Here is a 12,706-nt window from a genome sequence, read left to right as displayed (position 1 = left end):
TGCGGAAGGAAATGAAGAACTATTGCAAGGGTGATACATGTCATAGAGAGCTAATCAATGAATACTTTGGATTGAAGACAATCAATAAACCAACTGAGTGCTGCAGTAAGTGTCAACCTGAGCTGGGTCTGGAATGGGACTTCGATAATCTATCAATCTAATAAGGTATTGCTTTCTTTCAATGAAAATAACTAATTATTCAACAGACAAAATAATGTCCTTAAATGAGTCTTCAACCAAATTCAATAACGTGTATGTTGCTGAAACTTTTGGAAGTAAGTTGGCTAACTTGAGATGCCTTTTAAATGAAAAATGTAATGCTGGTGAATATTAGTTGGCGGTTCTGATGTATACATCTCACATCAGGTTTTAGGTTCAATCCCACCAAGTGTTATTATAAAAAACAACAAAGTTTTAGGTCAGTTGACAGCTGCCTCACTATTATTTTATACATTATGATTCCAACAAAATATCTTAGATTCACTTTTGACAAGATTTGCACAAAAGAAATGGCTATCATGAATAACTATATTTGAATACCCTATTATTTTGAATCCAGGACATTAATACTTTTTCAAAATACACTGTGTAAATTGATGTTAACAGTCATTGTCACCCTACAGCTCATAGTAAAATTTCAATTTGTTCTTCTCAATCCATTTAATGAAATCAACTATGTTCAGTTTAGCTACAGGATGTTTTGGTCTTCTCTTTAAAGAATTTGCCTGTCGTACTGCTGTTTTCAAAAGTGGTCTGATTACCCTGAGATCTTTTAAAATCTTCTTTTCATCTTCTATAGAGGAAAGCCTTCTGTGTTTCTGAGAGCGCTTGATACGTGATGTTTCTGTATCAAACACTTCTGTAATTTAGTCCAATCCAAAGAAGGCATTGCTTCCTTTGGCCAGAGAGGTGTCTGTTACATTACATAGAACGCAAATGACCTTTGGTCAACCTCACTAAATGTTCCATTTGTAAGTCAGACGGGATTATGGTATTCCCAGTGTTAACAAATAAACCATACACAACTTCATGGGCATCTTGCTGACTAGGAAGAGCCAGCTGTTGACTTAAAAACCTTAGAAGCTCCAGCGCATACTTGGAGTTTGTGTTATGGCCCTTCAAAATAAGCATTAAGTATTTCATCAACAACAGCAATCTTTCACGATTAGGTGTTTCCACAATGTCAGCCAGTTCCATGAAAACTAGACCAACCTCAATCAAAACATTTCCATAACTGTTGATATCATCTGTATTGTTGACTTGAATATCATTCCTAGTCATGATACCCCTACTGATAGAACAGATGCTGGTTATGATAGGATTAATTTGACTGACTAGCCACAACCTGATTTCTTCTGTTGACATGTTTTGATGGTCAGGAATGTTTTCTGGCACATATCCAGCGTCAGGAAGTCCAAAGTGTTCACAAGCTGCTTCAATGATGTATGCCTTGATAACCGAAGTAGCCAACTCTCTGCAGCTGTCGTAATGATTTTTAACATCATTTCCCTCTGCATCCTTTCTCATCGGAAATACTTTTTGGTTGTGTAGAGTAAAAACCTCTGACTTTTCAGTGTCATATAACAGCTGGTAAAACGCAGTTAATACAGTCATCTGCAGGCGGAACAATTCAAACGTTATTGGTTCCAGAGTCTTTAACTCTGTTGCAGTTAGTGCTGCAGCTCTGAGTCGCTTGGCTCCAGAAAACCGCTCACTGGTTAATTGGTCTCCTCCAATGTGAATTTTTGGTAAAGGCTTCTCAGCACTTTCATAGACTGCTTCACAAAGTTCTTGGTAGGAGTCTAGCACATCGATCACTTCTGCATACTTTTGTTCATTATTATGTAATATAGGAAGGGGTATTACAGTATTTCTGCTTTTTAGCCCTTCGGGTACTTCCTGGATGGTTTGGTGAACTATAGATTTAGCAAATTTTAACCATGGGAAGAATTCAACTAGAACCCTTGCAATAATGATTGAAAAATCATACATCATCCAATTCCATTCCAGGTCTCTCAGAAGGGAACTAGACGAGGGGATTTGCCGAAGGTCATGCTGGGGTTGTTTATGTGGAAGGTCCGGAAAAGATACATTCTGCAGAATTGCTGCTGATCCAAATCAGTGCTCCATGTGGCCCACTTTTCCGATACTCCTTCTTGCCTGAGCTACATCGATATGAAAGTTGACATTGTCACCAATGATGCGAAACTTTTTGCCATCTTTAATGGTATTGATGAATCCTCATTAAAGGTGCCTGAAATGGTTGACATTGCCCCTAACATGACCTGATGACTTAATGAAACGTCAATTGGTTGAAGTCGATCATAGACCTGAAAAGAGTTAAATTTATTTTATTGAATACATATATATGTTGTAACAAAAGAGTTTTATTATATGAAAGCTATTGATATCAAAGTTAAATATGTGTTAAACATTTTATACTGAATAAAATTGTCAATAAATGTAACTCTAATAATTTGATGGTTAAGTTTCTTGCATACCGGTAATATGTCTCTGAGATTACTTACGGAAAAAAACAGAGTTAAAAAAAAAGTTTGAAACGGTGGGCAATCAGTAATTTTCACTGATAAAATCAATATCTTGCAAAGTTTTACATCTGTATGCCCACAGTTCTCTGGTTATCATTCTTGCAAGCTTTTTAAAATTCAAGCATTTGTGGCTTTGTTATGTTAAGGGTAAAGTAAAGTTTAAATGCTAATCACACGGAAATTATTCTTGGGTAATTGACTTGTCGCGACCAACCCAAATACCAAGTTTGATGACTGAATACTCAAGTAATCTTGTTATGTTAAAGTTAAAGTCAATTTTAAAACTTAACCACATAAAAATTAGTCTAGGGTAATTTATTTGTCACAGCCAACCAACATACCAAGTTTGAGGACAATGGACTGGAGTAATCTTAAGTTATCAACAAGCTTCAATGAGTTCAATGTCACTGTGACCGGGGTCTTTTCTTGATCACGTCCAACATCTCTTCTAAGTTTTAGGGCATTTTCTAGAAAAAAGCATTCTGAAGTGGGTCAAGTTTTTTGTATTAAAGGTAACCTTACTTTACCTTTGATCTGTTGATCAAATTAGTGGACATCTAATGTTCATTACTGCTTATAAAAGTTATTGCATGAGAATGATGGTCTGTGAGCCTTTTGTTCACTCTGTAAGTTCCAAATTAGGGTAACTTGATGGTTGTAGAATGATGACAGACATCCAACCCCCACTCCATGTAACTTGTTTTGCGAGCTTGATATGTCAATATTTTTCATCAATGATGATATCTTACACACCCAGAAAGAAAACTCTTATGACAAATGGAAATAAACAGGCACACTTGTCATTAAGAATGTTTAAATCAGGTGATGTAAGAAATGAAGAAATATACGGGTTCATTTTCAGCAAACTCCTTCCAATAAACATCAGAACAGGAAGTCTGAAACATGAAACAATGGAATTTCCTCCATTTAACATACCAAACAGAAATCATGCAATAAATCATATAGTCAATACCCAGTGATACAATTATATTTACTTGTTGCATTATTCATTTGAATTTCCCATTTGAACCACCAGTCTTAATATACGACAGAGAATGAATAAGTGATATACATTCTTGTCATGTAAAATATAAACCATACAAATATTTGATAATTTTTGAAAACTTGTGGTGAACAGATATAGATGACAAAAGCTGATTTCAAGCACATAGTTACTATTAAAGGAAAGTTTACTGGGCATTTTATAACTAAATATTTAAAAAAAAAACAAGTTCGAAAAACACTTAACGTTAAACAAGAACTGAAACGTCAAAACAGACACATAAAAAATACAACCTTTTGGTGAGTCTGCTCATTGGCTAATGCAATAGACACCATTTTCTGGAACGCAGAAAGCTCATGGTACCTTTGTTTCATCAGCATTCCATAAGCAGTGCCTATGACTGGTACAAGTGCTTCTGCTGCCTTGGTTTTGCCAATGTTTCCTGACAGCTGGGCCACAGCAAGCAAGACTTCAGCAAGGAAATGCTGTTTCATGGGCTCATTAATAAAACCAAGCCAGTTAAAGTGAACAAGTTTTTTGTATGGATTACAATACAAAACACTTCCTTTCGAAGAACTCTCCCAAGCATCCATCTCTATGTCATATAGCATCAATGTCCAGACTTCATTGGCAAGTGGTGATGACAGTATAGCCCTAGCTATCTGACATGATGTTCCACTACCTGAAATCATGTTGATATCCAAATCATTATTGTAAATAATCAATAAACATGTAACATGAAGCATTCAATAGGGACTTTAAGCTGTTGTCATATCTACCGGCACCTTTCGCAGAGATTTATTATTCTTTATTTGGTTATTAGCATATTTGCATTTTTAGTAACGGCAAGTTTGGTTTGCTTTTAGGAATGATTTCTTTCCAGATTTTGTTGATTTCAGAATCAAAATATCAAAATTATACTACCCTTATAAGGAAAGCAATCATTATTCAAAAGTATTGTTTGATTTCATTTTTTGGTATACATACACATCACATCTATCAGGCGAGCTTTCTCGTTTGGTGTCAGCCCAGGGTGGTGTCGTAGGTGCTTCAAAGCAGTTTTATGTATCGCCTGTGCTGCATTGCTTGCACCTTCCTTAAAACAACCCAAACAATATAATCCTGAGTTGGGTACAACTTCATTTATTTTACGGCTGTGAAGATTTTAAGTAATTTTTACTTATGCAACCTAAACTTAAAGTCACTCGTGGCACAATGTAGTGCAAAGTGTAGTCATGTACTGTGAGGAAAAATAGAGAACCCATGGAAATCCACTTGTCCAAATTTTCAATCATTAAGATTTTACTTTCCGCCCGACTTTTAACTCAGTAAGATTTTACATTCATGTCAGTTCGCTATTACTTGCACACCATTGATAATAATATATTTTTCTCTATAAAAAAGGAGGTTAAAAAGTGATTAAAACAGCTCTACTAAGTACGGATAAACTAGATTATGTGTATCAAATAACACTAAACTGTCAAAACATTGGAAACACCTGCAATTAAATAAAACGATACTTGATGACTAGGTCTTAAATTTTGTTTGTGATAATCTGTAAGTACTGCACATCGGATACCTTTAGTTCTTTTTTTGGCTCGAAAAGGACCCAGTCACTATGTTCATGACCATCAGCCCTGAAGAAAATAATATATATATGAAGTATTCAAATATGTATTTTAAAGCATATTAAGTTATTTTTGTATTTTTTATGAGCTTTGATTATGAAAAGAACCTTAACTCTGATGAATAATTTTATTGATCGTCATACAGTATTTCATCAATGGTTATACAATAAATGAACTAACTTCAGGGGTATGTATAAAAAGTACACAATATTAAAAAATAAAAATATAAATTAGCACTTGTATACTTGTTTCTTTTTAACTTACCAATCACTATTTACTGGCAGTGTCAATGTGGTCTGAGTACTGGCATCTGTAGTTGTTGGTAATAAACAGCTGGCAAGTTCCTCAGCAACACTGGCGATGGGCGGGGTTATATACAACCTTTGTGCCAACCTCTTGCAAGAACGCCCTAGATAATTTCAATAACATCTTAATATTAAATCAGGAGTTACCATTTTGATTCTTTTATAATCTTTAAATCAAATAAATCAACTACATGCATATTAATTTTGTTTGTATATAGTCAAGAAATACATTTCGCTATATGTACACTTGTCTATTGAATAAAATCCATTCTAAAAAAATAACTCTCTGACATCACAGTAGCCCAGGATGTAAGTTTTGAAGCTATATATATATATATAGTTAGGCACATTCACATTAAGATTAAGGGTTGTGGACAGAAATAATGGTTAGTTTTAATAAGTGGCCGTCTTTATTTTTCTTGGAAAACCATTGAACAAAAAACAATTGAACATACCATTTCTGTTATGATTAGGAAACTTTTTGTTTACTTCCTCTGCACATACATCCCAGTACTGGCTCAAAGTTTCTGTGGCTGGTTCGGGAGTACCAAGAACATTTTGAGATACTCCTTCTCATCACTAGTCAACACGACCATCTGTTTCTTATCACAGCTATTCTTCATTTTCACTGCTTGTATTGGTGTCTTCCCAGTCGGGGTCACAACATTCCTTTTCCTTTTCTCAGTTGTTTTTGGTGTGATTTTACTTCTAGCTTTAGAGTAAAAATGGTTCCTCCAAAAAAGCTGGCTGCCCTTTCATTATATTGGGTTTGTTTAGTATGTGAATATGGATGGTTCATAGGCATGGCCTGGAAAATAATAATGATTATATTTCTTCTTCCAAGTACTAAACAGTACTGTATCCATTTTCCTACATTTGACATGTGTACAATAGAATCTATTAAATATTTTAGTTATTTCGATTGTGTTATTTTCACAGAAAAATACATATTATTGTTCATTAAATGTTAAAAATAATAAAACACATTAATCTTATAAATACATAAATGGCCATCAAACATAACAAAAATATGGCACAATTGCAAAAGACGAATATCCGAAAAAATACGATGTCCGAATTACGAACACTTTCACCTTTGTCCAAACATTTCCGTCCTGACAAGAGATCACAAAATAATAGATTTGCCATTATTTTATTAACATTAAAAGTGTTAATATGCCACTGAAATATTGATGGTGATCAACAGAATTAAAATAAAGAGTAACCCTATAGCGCTCACTGGGCGCCGCCATTGTTTGTCAGCCTGACCCGATAACGATAGTGTTAGGGGAAGGAACTCCAGACTATGCAAAAAGATGATAATGTAACTATACATGAATTACACTGGATTTTGGCAGAGAAGCCATTAACACATGAATTACCAGTTCCCCTAATGGATGACCTTCTTGCAGAACCCGGATTACCTCTGAGATGGCAGTGTCCCAGCAGAAGGTGGTGGAAATAGATTTTGCTACCGTTTAATAGACAAAGCGGAAAATCCTTAAAGGCCTAGTTTAAGCCTTCTATAAGTGAAAAATCCGTGCACATCCTGTGTGTATTGATCTTAATCTTAATAGCCTTGTGCTGTCTTATCATATCTCCGATCTGAGTATTAAAGTATTCCCTATTATTTATTCAGACCAAACCTAGCTTACCATTTAGTCTTAGGAATGAACACGTGAGGTATCTTATTAAGCAGTTTACAAGAACGTCTTTCTTCTTCAACAGCTGATCTCGAACTCTCCGAGATCTGCGCGCGCACAAGTGACGTCAGCACTTCATGAGTAAACAGGTCAAAGAGTGCACTCGCACTACACTCTCCCCCTGTTTCTTTTATTGGGACGGCACCGGGGTTGGTTGAAGGCTGATCAAGTCAAAAAGATCACTGCTAGGGCTGGTCCAACCAGAGAGTTGAACGAGCCACTGACGACTACAAAAATATCTACATCAGTAAATATTTACTTCCAGCACTTCTGGTTGAGGCTACTTGGAGTAACCAACTGCAACTAGGTGTTAATGGCTCAATTTTTGTAAACCCATCTTCTTCACCTCCCCCCCCCCCACCTAGTAGAAGAGGAAGGTAGCAAATCCTGTACTTCAGGATACTGCATACAGCCTCCTACCATTGGTATTGTCTGTCTTTAACGCATCCTGCCATGGTGCCTGTCCTACCTTTGAAACAGCACTTGCAATACTCCCCAGATGACCAGGTGTGGCGTGATTTGCTTTCACATTTCCGAAGTATGGAGAGTCAGTCTCCAGGAGGAAACGTGACTCATCGATGTTTCGCAGAGCTTGTATGGCATTTTCCCTGGCGTTCAAGAATGCAGCAGTATACCCAAAGTGGATATTGGAAAAGTGGCTAGTCCACTGGTCAACCGCATACTGGCTTCCGGCAAAGCAATGAAGGTGTATCCTCTGCTCAGTTGGGATGCAGCCTTTTAGCTGAAACAAAAGCTGCAACATGTCATCACCAGCATTGCGATTGTTCCGCCTGTTATGGAGTACCAGGACACGATCTGGGCGAAGATACCCGAGGGCCCGATGGAGAACAGCATGTTGGATCCCCCATGTGGATGACTGTGAAGTGTAGTCAAGGCCTACTTCTCCCAAGGCGGAAACACCCGATAATGCCAATGCTGCCTCGAAAGCGGACCAATCTTTCTCCGTTAATTCTGCAGCATGTTTCGGGTTGATACCAACAGCTACAACAACACCTTGCTGACGTAGTCGATCCACCTCTAGCTGAGTAGGGTAACTGTTCATATCACAGAAAACCGCTACTCCGCCGGTTACCTTGACCTTGAGTGAAGGGGTACAGGGTGCCGAGTGGACAAAGAGCCTGTAAATCATCTACCCCCCAAATCATTTGAGCCTGTTCCGCTGTACGGTCCGCATGGAAGTGGCTATCCCATGCAGCTGGAAAGGCCTTCCTCGGGTCCTCTAGTTTGGACTGGTCCAGTAGACTGCAGAGGACAATCTGAGCTCACCAGTGGAGCAATAAACCAGGGGTTTAAATGGGGGACAGAGAAAGCACCTCCGGACAAGGCACTTCAAATGCATTACAGAGAGCCTGAACCGAAGCCCTACTCCTGTTGTTGATTTGGACTTCGTCTGCCCTAATTTGGCCCTCTAGGTCAATTAAATTAACGAGGGACTGCAGGTCCGGGGTGCGACTCAACTGCATGGCCTGCAGATTCAGGGCAGAAAGGCGCTGCGTTGTCACCTTTTCAGTGAGGATCTGCTCCTCATTGAAGGTCCCTGGAACATGAGCCTCAAAAGCATTGGCCCTGGAAGAGACTGCTCCGCATCCTGCCATACAGCACATGTTTCCTACGCACTGCTTCTTACTGACTGGCTGCCGAGCTGGACTCACGCGCCTAAGACACCTAGTACCGGAATCAATAGGCCGTGATCTGGGCTGGTAGGACCTTTGACGACCAGTCTGCCTCCGGCCTTCTGGTGATCTCCGATTCTTTTCGGGCGTTCGCTGCCTCTTTGCAGGTTGCTGCCTGGAACGGAAATAGTCCCAAGAGGAACGGTAAGAACTCGAACCCGAGCTACGACGCGAAGAGTCCCTAGAGGAACGATGCCATGTCTCAGCCTCTTTCAGCACTTTGTGCTGAGATTTCCCCTTGGGAGCAACCTTAGGGGCAACCTTTGGTTGACTTGTAGCCGGGACATTTCTTACAGGCTTCCTGCGTGGACTTCGGCGCGGGGATCGCGGCAACGGTTCCTGAGCTTCCTCCGACGGCTCGGATAACAAAGCTTCCTCCTCTGCCTCCGCCATCTCAACTAATGCACATTCTGGCTCAAGTGTACCCTCGGCAAAGTTCACGAGGACTTGCTCAAGGGAAGAATCCTTCTGAAGACGAATGTCCCTTGAGGGGCCAGCCGGCATCTCACTGACAGCACAAAACTCCACTAACAGCACAGTGCATACATGCTATATATATATATATATATATATATATATATATATATAAATAGGTATGTTTATCAAGAATTGTTGGGAACAGTCAGTAAAATGTAAATTTACTGGGGGTTTAAACCAGTTTACGTGCACAAACCTCACTCTTATTCCAACAATCCTTCATAAAGATAAAGTCAGTCATCTGAAAGCAGAGAAAATACCGATTGCCCTTTGACCCACATTACAGAATAAAAGGGAGCTATTGCTTAGCTCTACAAGTCTTGCACCAGTACTGATCTATGTCTAGTGCCTCTGTTGCTGTAATGTTGACACAGGCACTATGAAACCACTCATCACACCCGTCACACTGGATCATGAATCTGCCTGCCATGGTTTGCGGCAGAAACAATAGGTTGAGGTATCTTCTGCTCTGTCATCTGCTTCCATCTGAGGACTGGACTGCCATTGACGGACCCAATCTGGTAAGGATCGGTCACGGCATGGCTTCATCCGGTCATGATTGACCAAGAAAAGTGATTTCCACAATTCGACACGGTAAAGGGATGCTGAGATATTCTTTATGATAACAGCCGGTCCCTTCCAAGGTGGAGAGAGCTTTCGACATTTACCGTTGAGAGACGCCGTGTCTAAGAGATAAACTATGTCGAATATTGTTTCAAATATTATATATAGAATCCGACAATAAGCAAATATTGACTTGACTTGTCACCAACCTCATATGCCCGGAACGCGGACATCATAGTCTCGTTTCATACGTTTCAGTGACGTATTCAATTTGCTACGAGCTGTCTCATAAGCTACCTCAATATTCTTCATTAAGGTCTGCTGGTACCCTAGCGGGTGATGTATGTGGGAACATCAAATATGCAGGAGTGTTTACTTCTCGGCCAAGCATGAGCTTGTTTGCATTAAACCCTGTACTACGGTTGACAGCACTACGTAGTGCACCTGCAATCTGTGGTAGATGGATGTTCCATTTGTCTTGCGAATCCCCAATGTAACACCTTATTGCATCCATCAGGGTACGATTGTACCGCTCTACCTGACCATTAGCAGAGGGGCGATAAGGTGTCGTTCTTGCCTTATGAATCTCAAGGACCTCACAAAGTGAAGTAAAAAGCTTGGATTCAAAATTACTTCCCTGATCAGAGAAGACCTGTAAAGGATACCCGAACCTAGAAAAGAATTGGTCAACTGCTGCTTTAGCTGTTACTGTCGCTGTTTGTGATGGCGATGGAACACATTCTACCCATTTAGTAAATTGATCTACCATCATAAGCACATGCTGGTTTCCCCTAGGCGTCATTGGTAAAGGGCCTATGAAAGCCAAGTGTACTCTTTCCATTGGAGCACTAGCTTGATATTCCCTCATAGGAGTATGACCATACTTTTTCTGACATTTTCTGCTGATTGCAAGCAGCACAAGTGGAAACATAATTTGTTATGTCGGCACCCATCCGGTACCAGAAGAACTTCTCTTTGAAATGGCCTTAGTTCGTGATACACTTTGATGACCTGCCCAGGGCAAGTCATGGTTCGAACGAATGGCCTCATTTTGAAGCGGTATTGGAACCACTAGTACCTTCTCTTCTCCCCCATCCTGTTGTCGATACAAAACTCCCTTAATAAACAGGAATTTCTCTTTAGTTATCCAGTATGATTTTGCACATGGACTAGACAAGAAAAGATCTCTCTCAGTTGGGCTAGATGAATTCACTAACCATTCAATTATGTAGCCAAGATCATTATCTGCACTCTGAGCCTCATGGAGATCACTCAGAGTAAATCCCCATATGGCTCTATCTCCAATGTCTGCACCCAGACCGCAAACATTGACACTGACCACTTCATCCTTTTCCCGGATTTCAATAAAAACATCATGCCCCCCCTGGATCCCATGTCCAGCTATCTGCTACACTAGGCACTCGCTCAGAAACCAATGAACTAGACTGCACTGTTGTCGGAGAAGCCTGAGTATCAAGCTCAGCTGAAACAGCTACTTCAGAGACACTATGTGCCCGTTGTGTACTACCCAATGCGGCTGTAGCCCCCACTCCCTGACAGACGCTCCCAGATACTGGGTTCTCGAAGGCGCGACCTTCCCCAACTCTAGCCTTCTGCGCTGCCATCGGGACTACATCTACCTCCCGGGAAAATGAACCCCATTGGTTGTCAGCCATCACACAAAGCAGATCTTCAACTGCAACTCCTGCTACATATGAATTGCAGTGACCAGGGTGTGGCATACGAGAAAGTACATCCGCATTCCCGTGCTTTTCCCCTGGTCTATACTCCAAGATCATGTTGAGCCAATTCCTCAATCCAACGAGCTAGCTGACCTTGTGGTTCCTTGAAATTCAACAACCAAGTCAAACTTGAGTGGTCGGTCCGGACCTTAAAAGGTCTTCCAAGCAAATAATGTCTATACTGCCAAGTAAATCTTACAACTGCTAACAGCTCTTTTCTCGTGGTGCAGTAACGTCGCTGCTCTTTTGTTAGAGCTTCACTACCGTAAGCAACAACATGTTCGGCGCCATTCTGCATTTGCAAAAGTTCTGCGCCAAAAGCGTTTTTTGATGCGTCACAATCTAGAACAAACTCTCCAGTTTGTTTAGGGAGAGCAAGGACTGGAAAGTTTACCAATGCTTGCTTAAGTAGATCAAACGCATTTTGCTGTTCTTCGCCAAACTTGAACTTATGTTTTCCCACAACCGCGTGAAGCGGTTCACCTAACTTTGAGAAATTCTTGATAAAGCTCCAATTATAGTTAGCTAGACGCATGAAGCGCTCAACGTCTTTTGAGCACTTGGGAACGGCCCAGTAAGAAACTGCTTCAGTATCAGCAGAAGTCATAGCAAAGGTACCGCCGCTAACTTTTCTGCCAAGAAACTCCACTTCCGGTTGGAGGAACTCACATTTCTTCGGTTTAAGTTTTAGACCATGAAGTCTAAAACGCTGCAATGTATCACTCAAATTTACTTAGTGATCTTCAAAGGTTTTTTCCCAACACAAGGATGTCATCTAGGAAGGCGAGGACGGTTTTCCAAGTCAAACCACGCAAAACCAGGTTTATAACCCTAGCATACGTGGCTGGGGCATTACAAAGGCCAAAACCCATTTTGACAGCGATCTTTTTGAGGTCCTCAGGCTTGATGGACACTTGCCAGTTGGCCGAGTTAGCGTCTAGCTTTGAAAACCAAACGTTTCCGGCAAGTGTGTCTAGACAATCATCAACAAGAGGGAGGGGAAAAACATCCATGACTGTCACATTATTACCAGCCCGATAA

General features: G+C 40.2%; 1 protein-coding gene across 1 annotated transcript; it reads right to left on the bottom strand.

Annotated features, from left to right (window-relative positions):
* Window positions 1–10,221: 10,221 nt before the first annotated feature.
* Window positions 10,222–12,272, bottom strand: LOC128219100 (uncharacterized). The gene is made up of 4 exons (XM_052926922.1): window positions 11,875–12,272; window positions 11,452–11,705; window positions 11,002–11,231; window positions 10,222–10,575 (listed from the first exon to the last, which is right to left on the bottom strand). Exons 1-4 carry the CDS (start codon window positions 12,270–12,272, stop codon window positions 10,222–10,224), a joined length of 1,236 nt encoding a protein of 411 aa, XP_052782882.1.
* Window positions 12,273–12,706: the final 434 nt, after the last annotated feature.

The sequence above is a fragment of the Mya arenaria genome, chromosome 15 (assembly GCF_026914265.1).
Source record: "Mya arenaria isolate MELC-2E11 chromosome 15, ASM2691426v1".
In the NCBI taxonomy this organism is placed as follows: Eukaryota; Metazoa; Mollusca; class Bivalvia; order Myida; family Myidae; genus Mya; species Mya arenaria.
This window is presented reverse-complemented; position numbering and strand designations above follow the sequence as displayed.

Coding starts and splice junctions, on each gene's coding strand:
- LOC128219100 (XM_052926922.1), bottom strand. CDS start 12,272: ATGACTTCTGCTGATACTGAAGCAGTTTCTTACTGGGCCGTTCCCAAG. Junction 11,706..11,874: donor TGCACCACGAGAAAAGAGCT/GTTAGCAGTTGT, acceptor CTTGGAGTATAG/ACCAGGGGAAAAGCACGGGA. Junction 11,232..11,451: donor GGGGGCTACAGCCGCATTGG/GTAGTACACAAC, acceptor GTCTGGGTGCAG/ACATTGGAGATAGAGCCATA.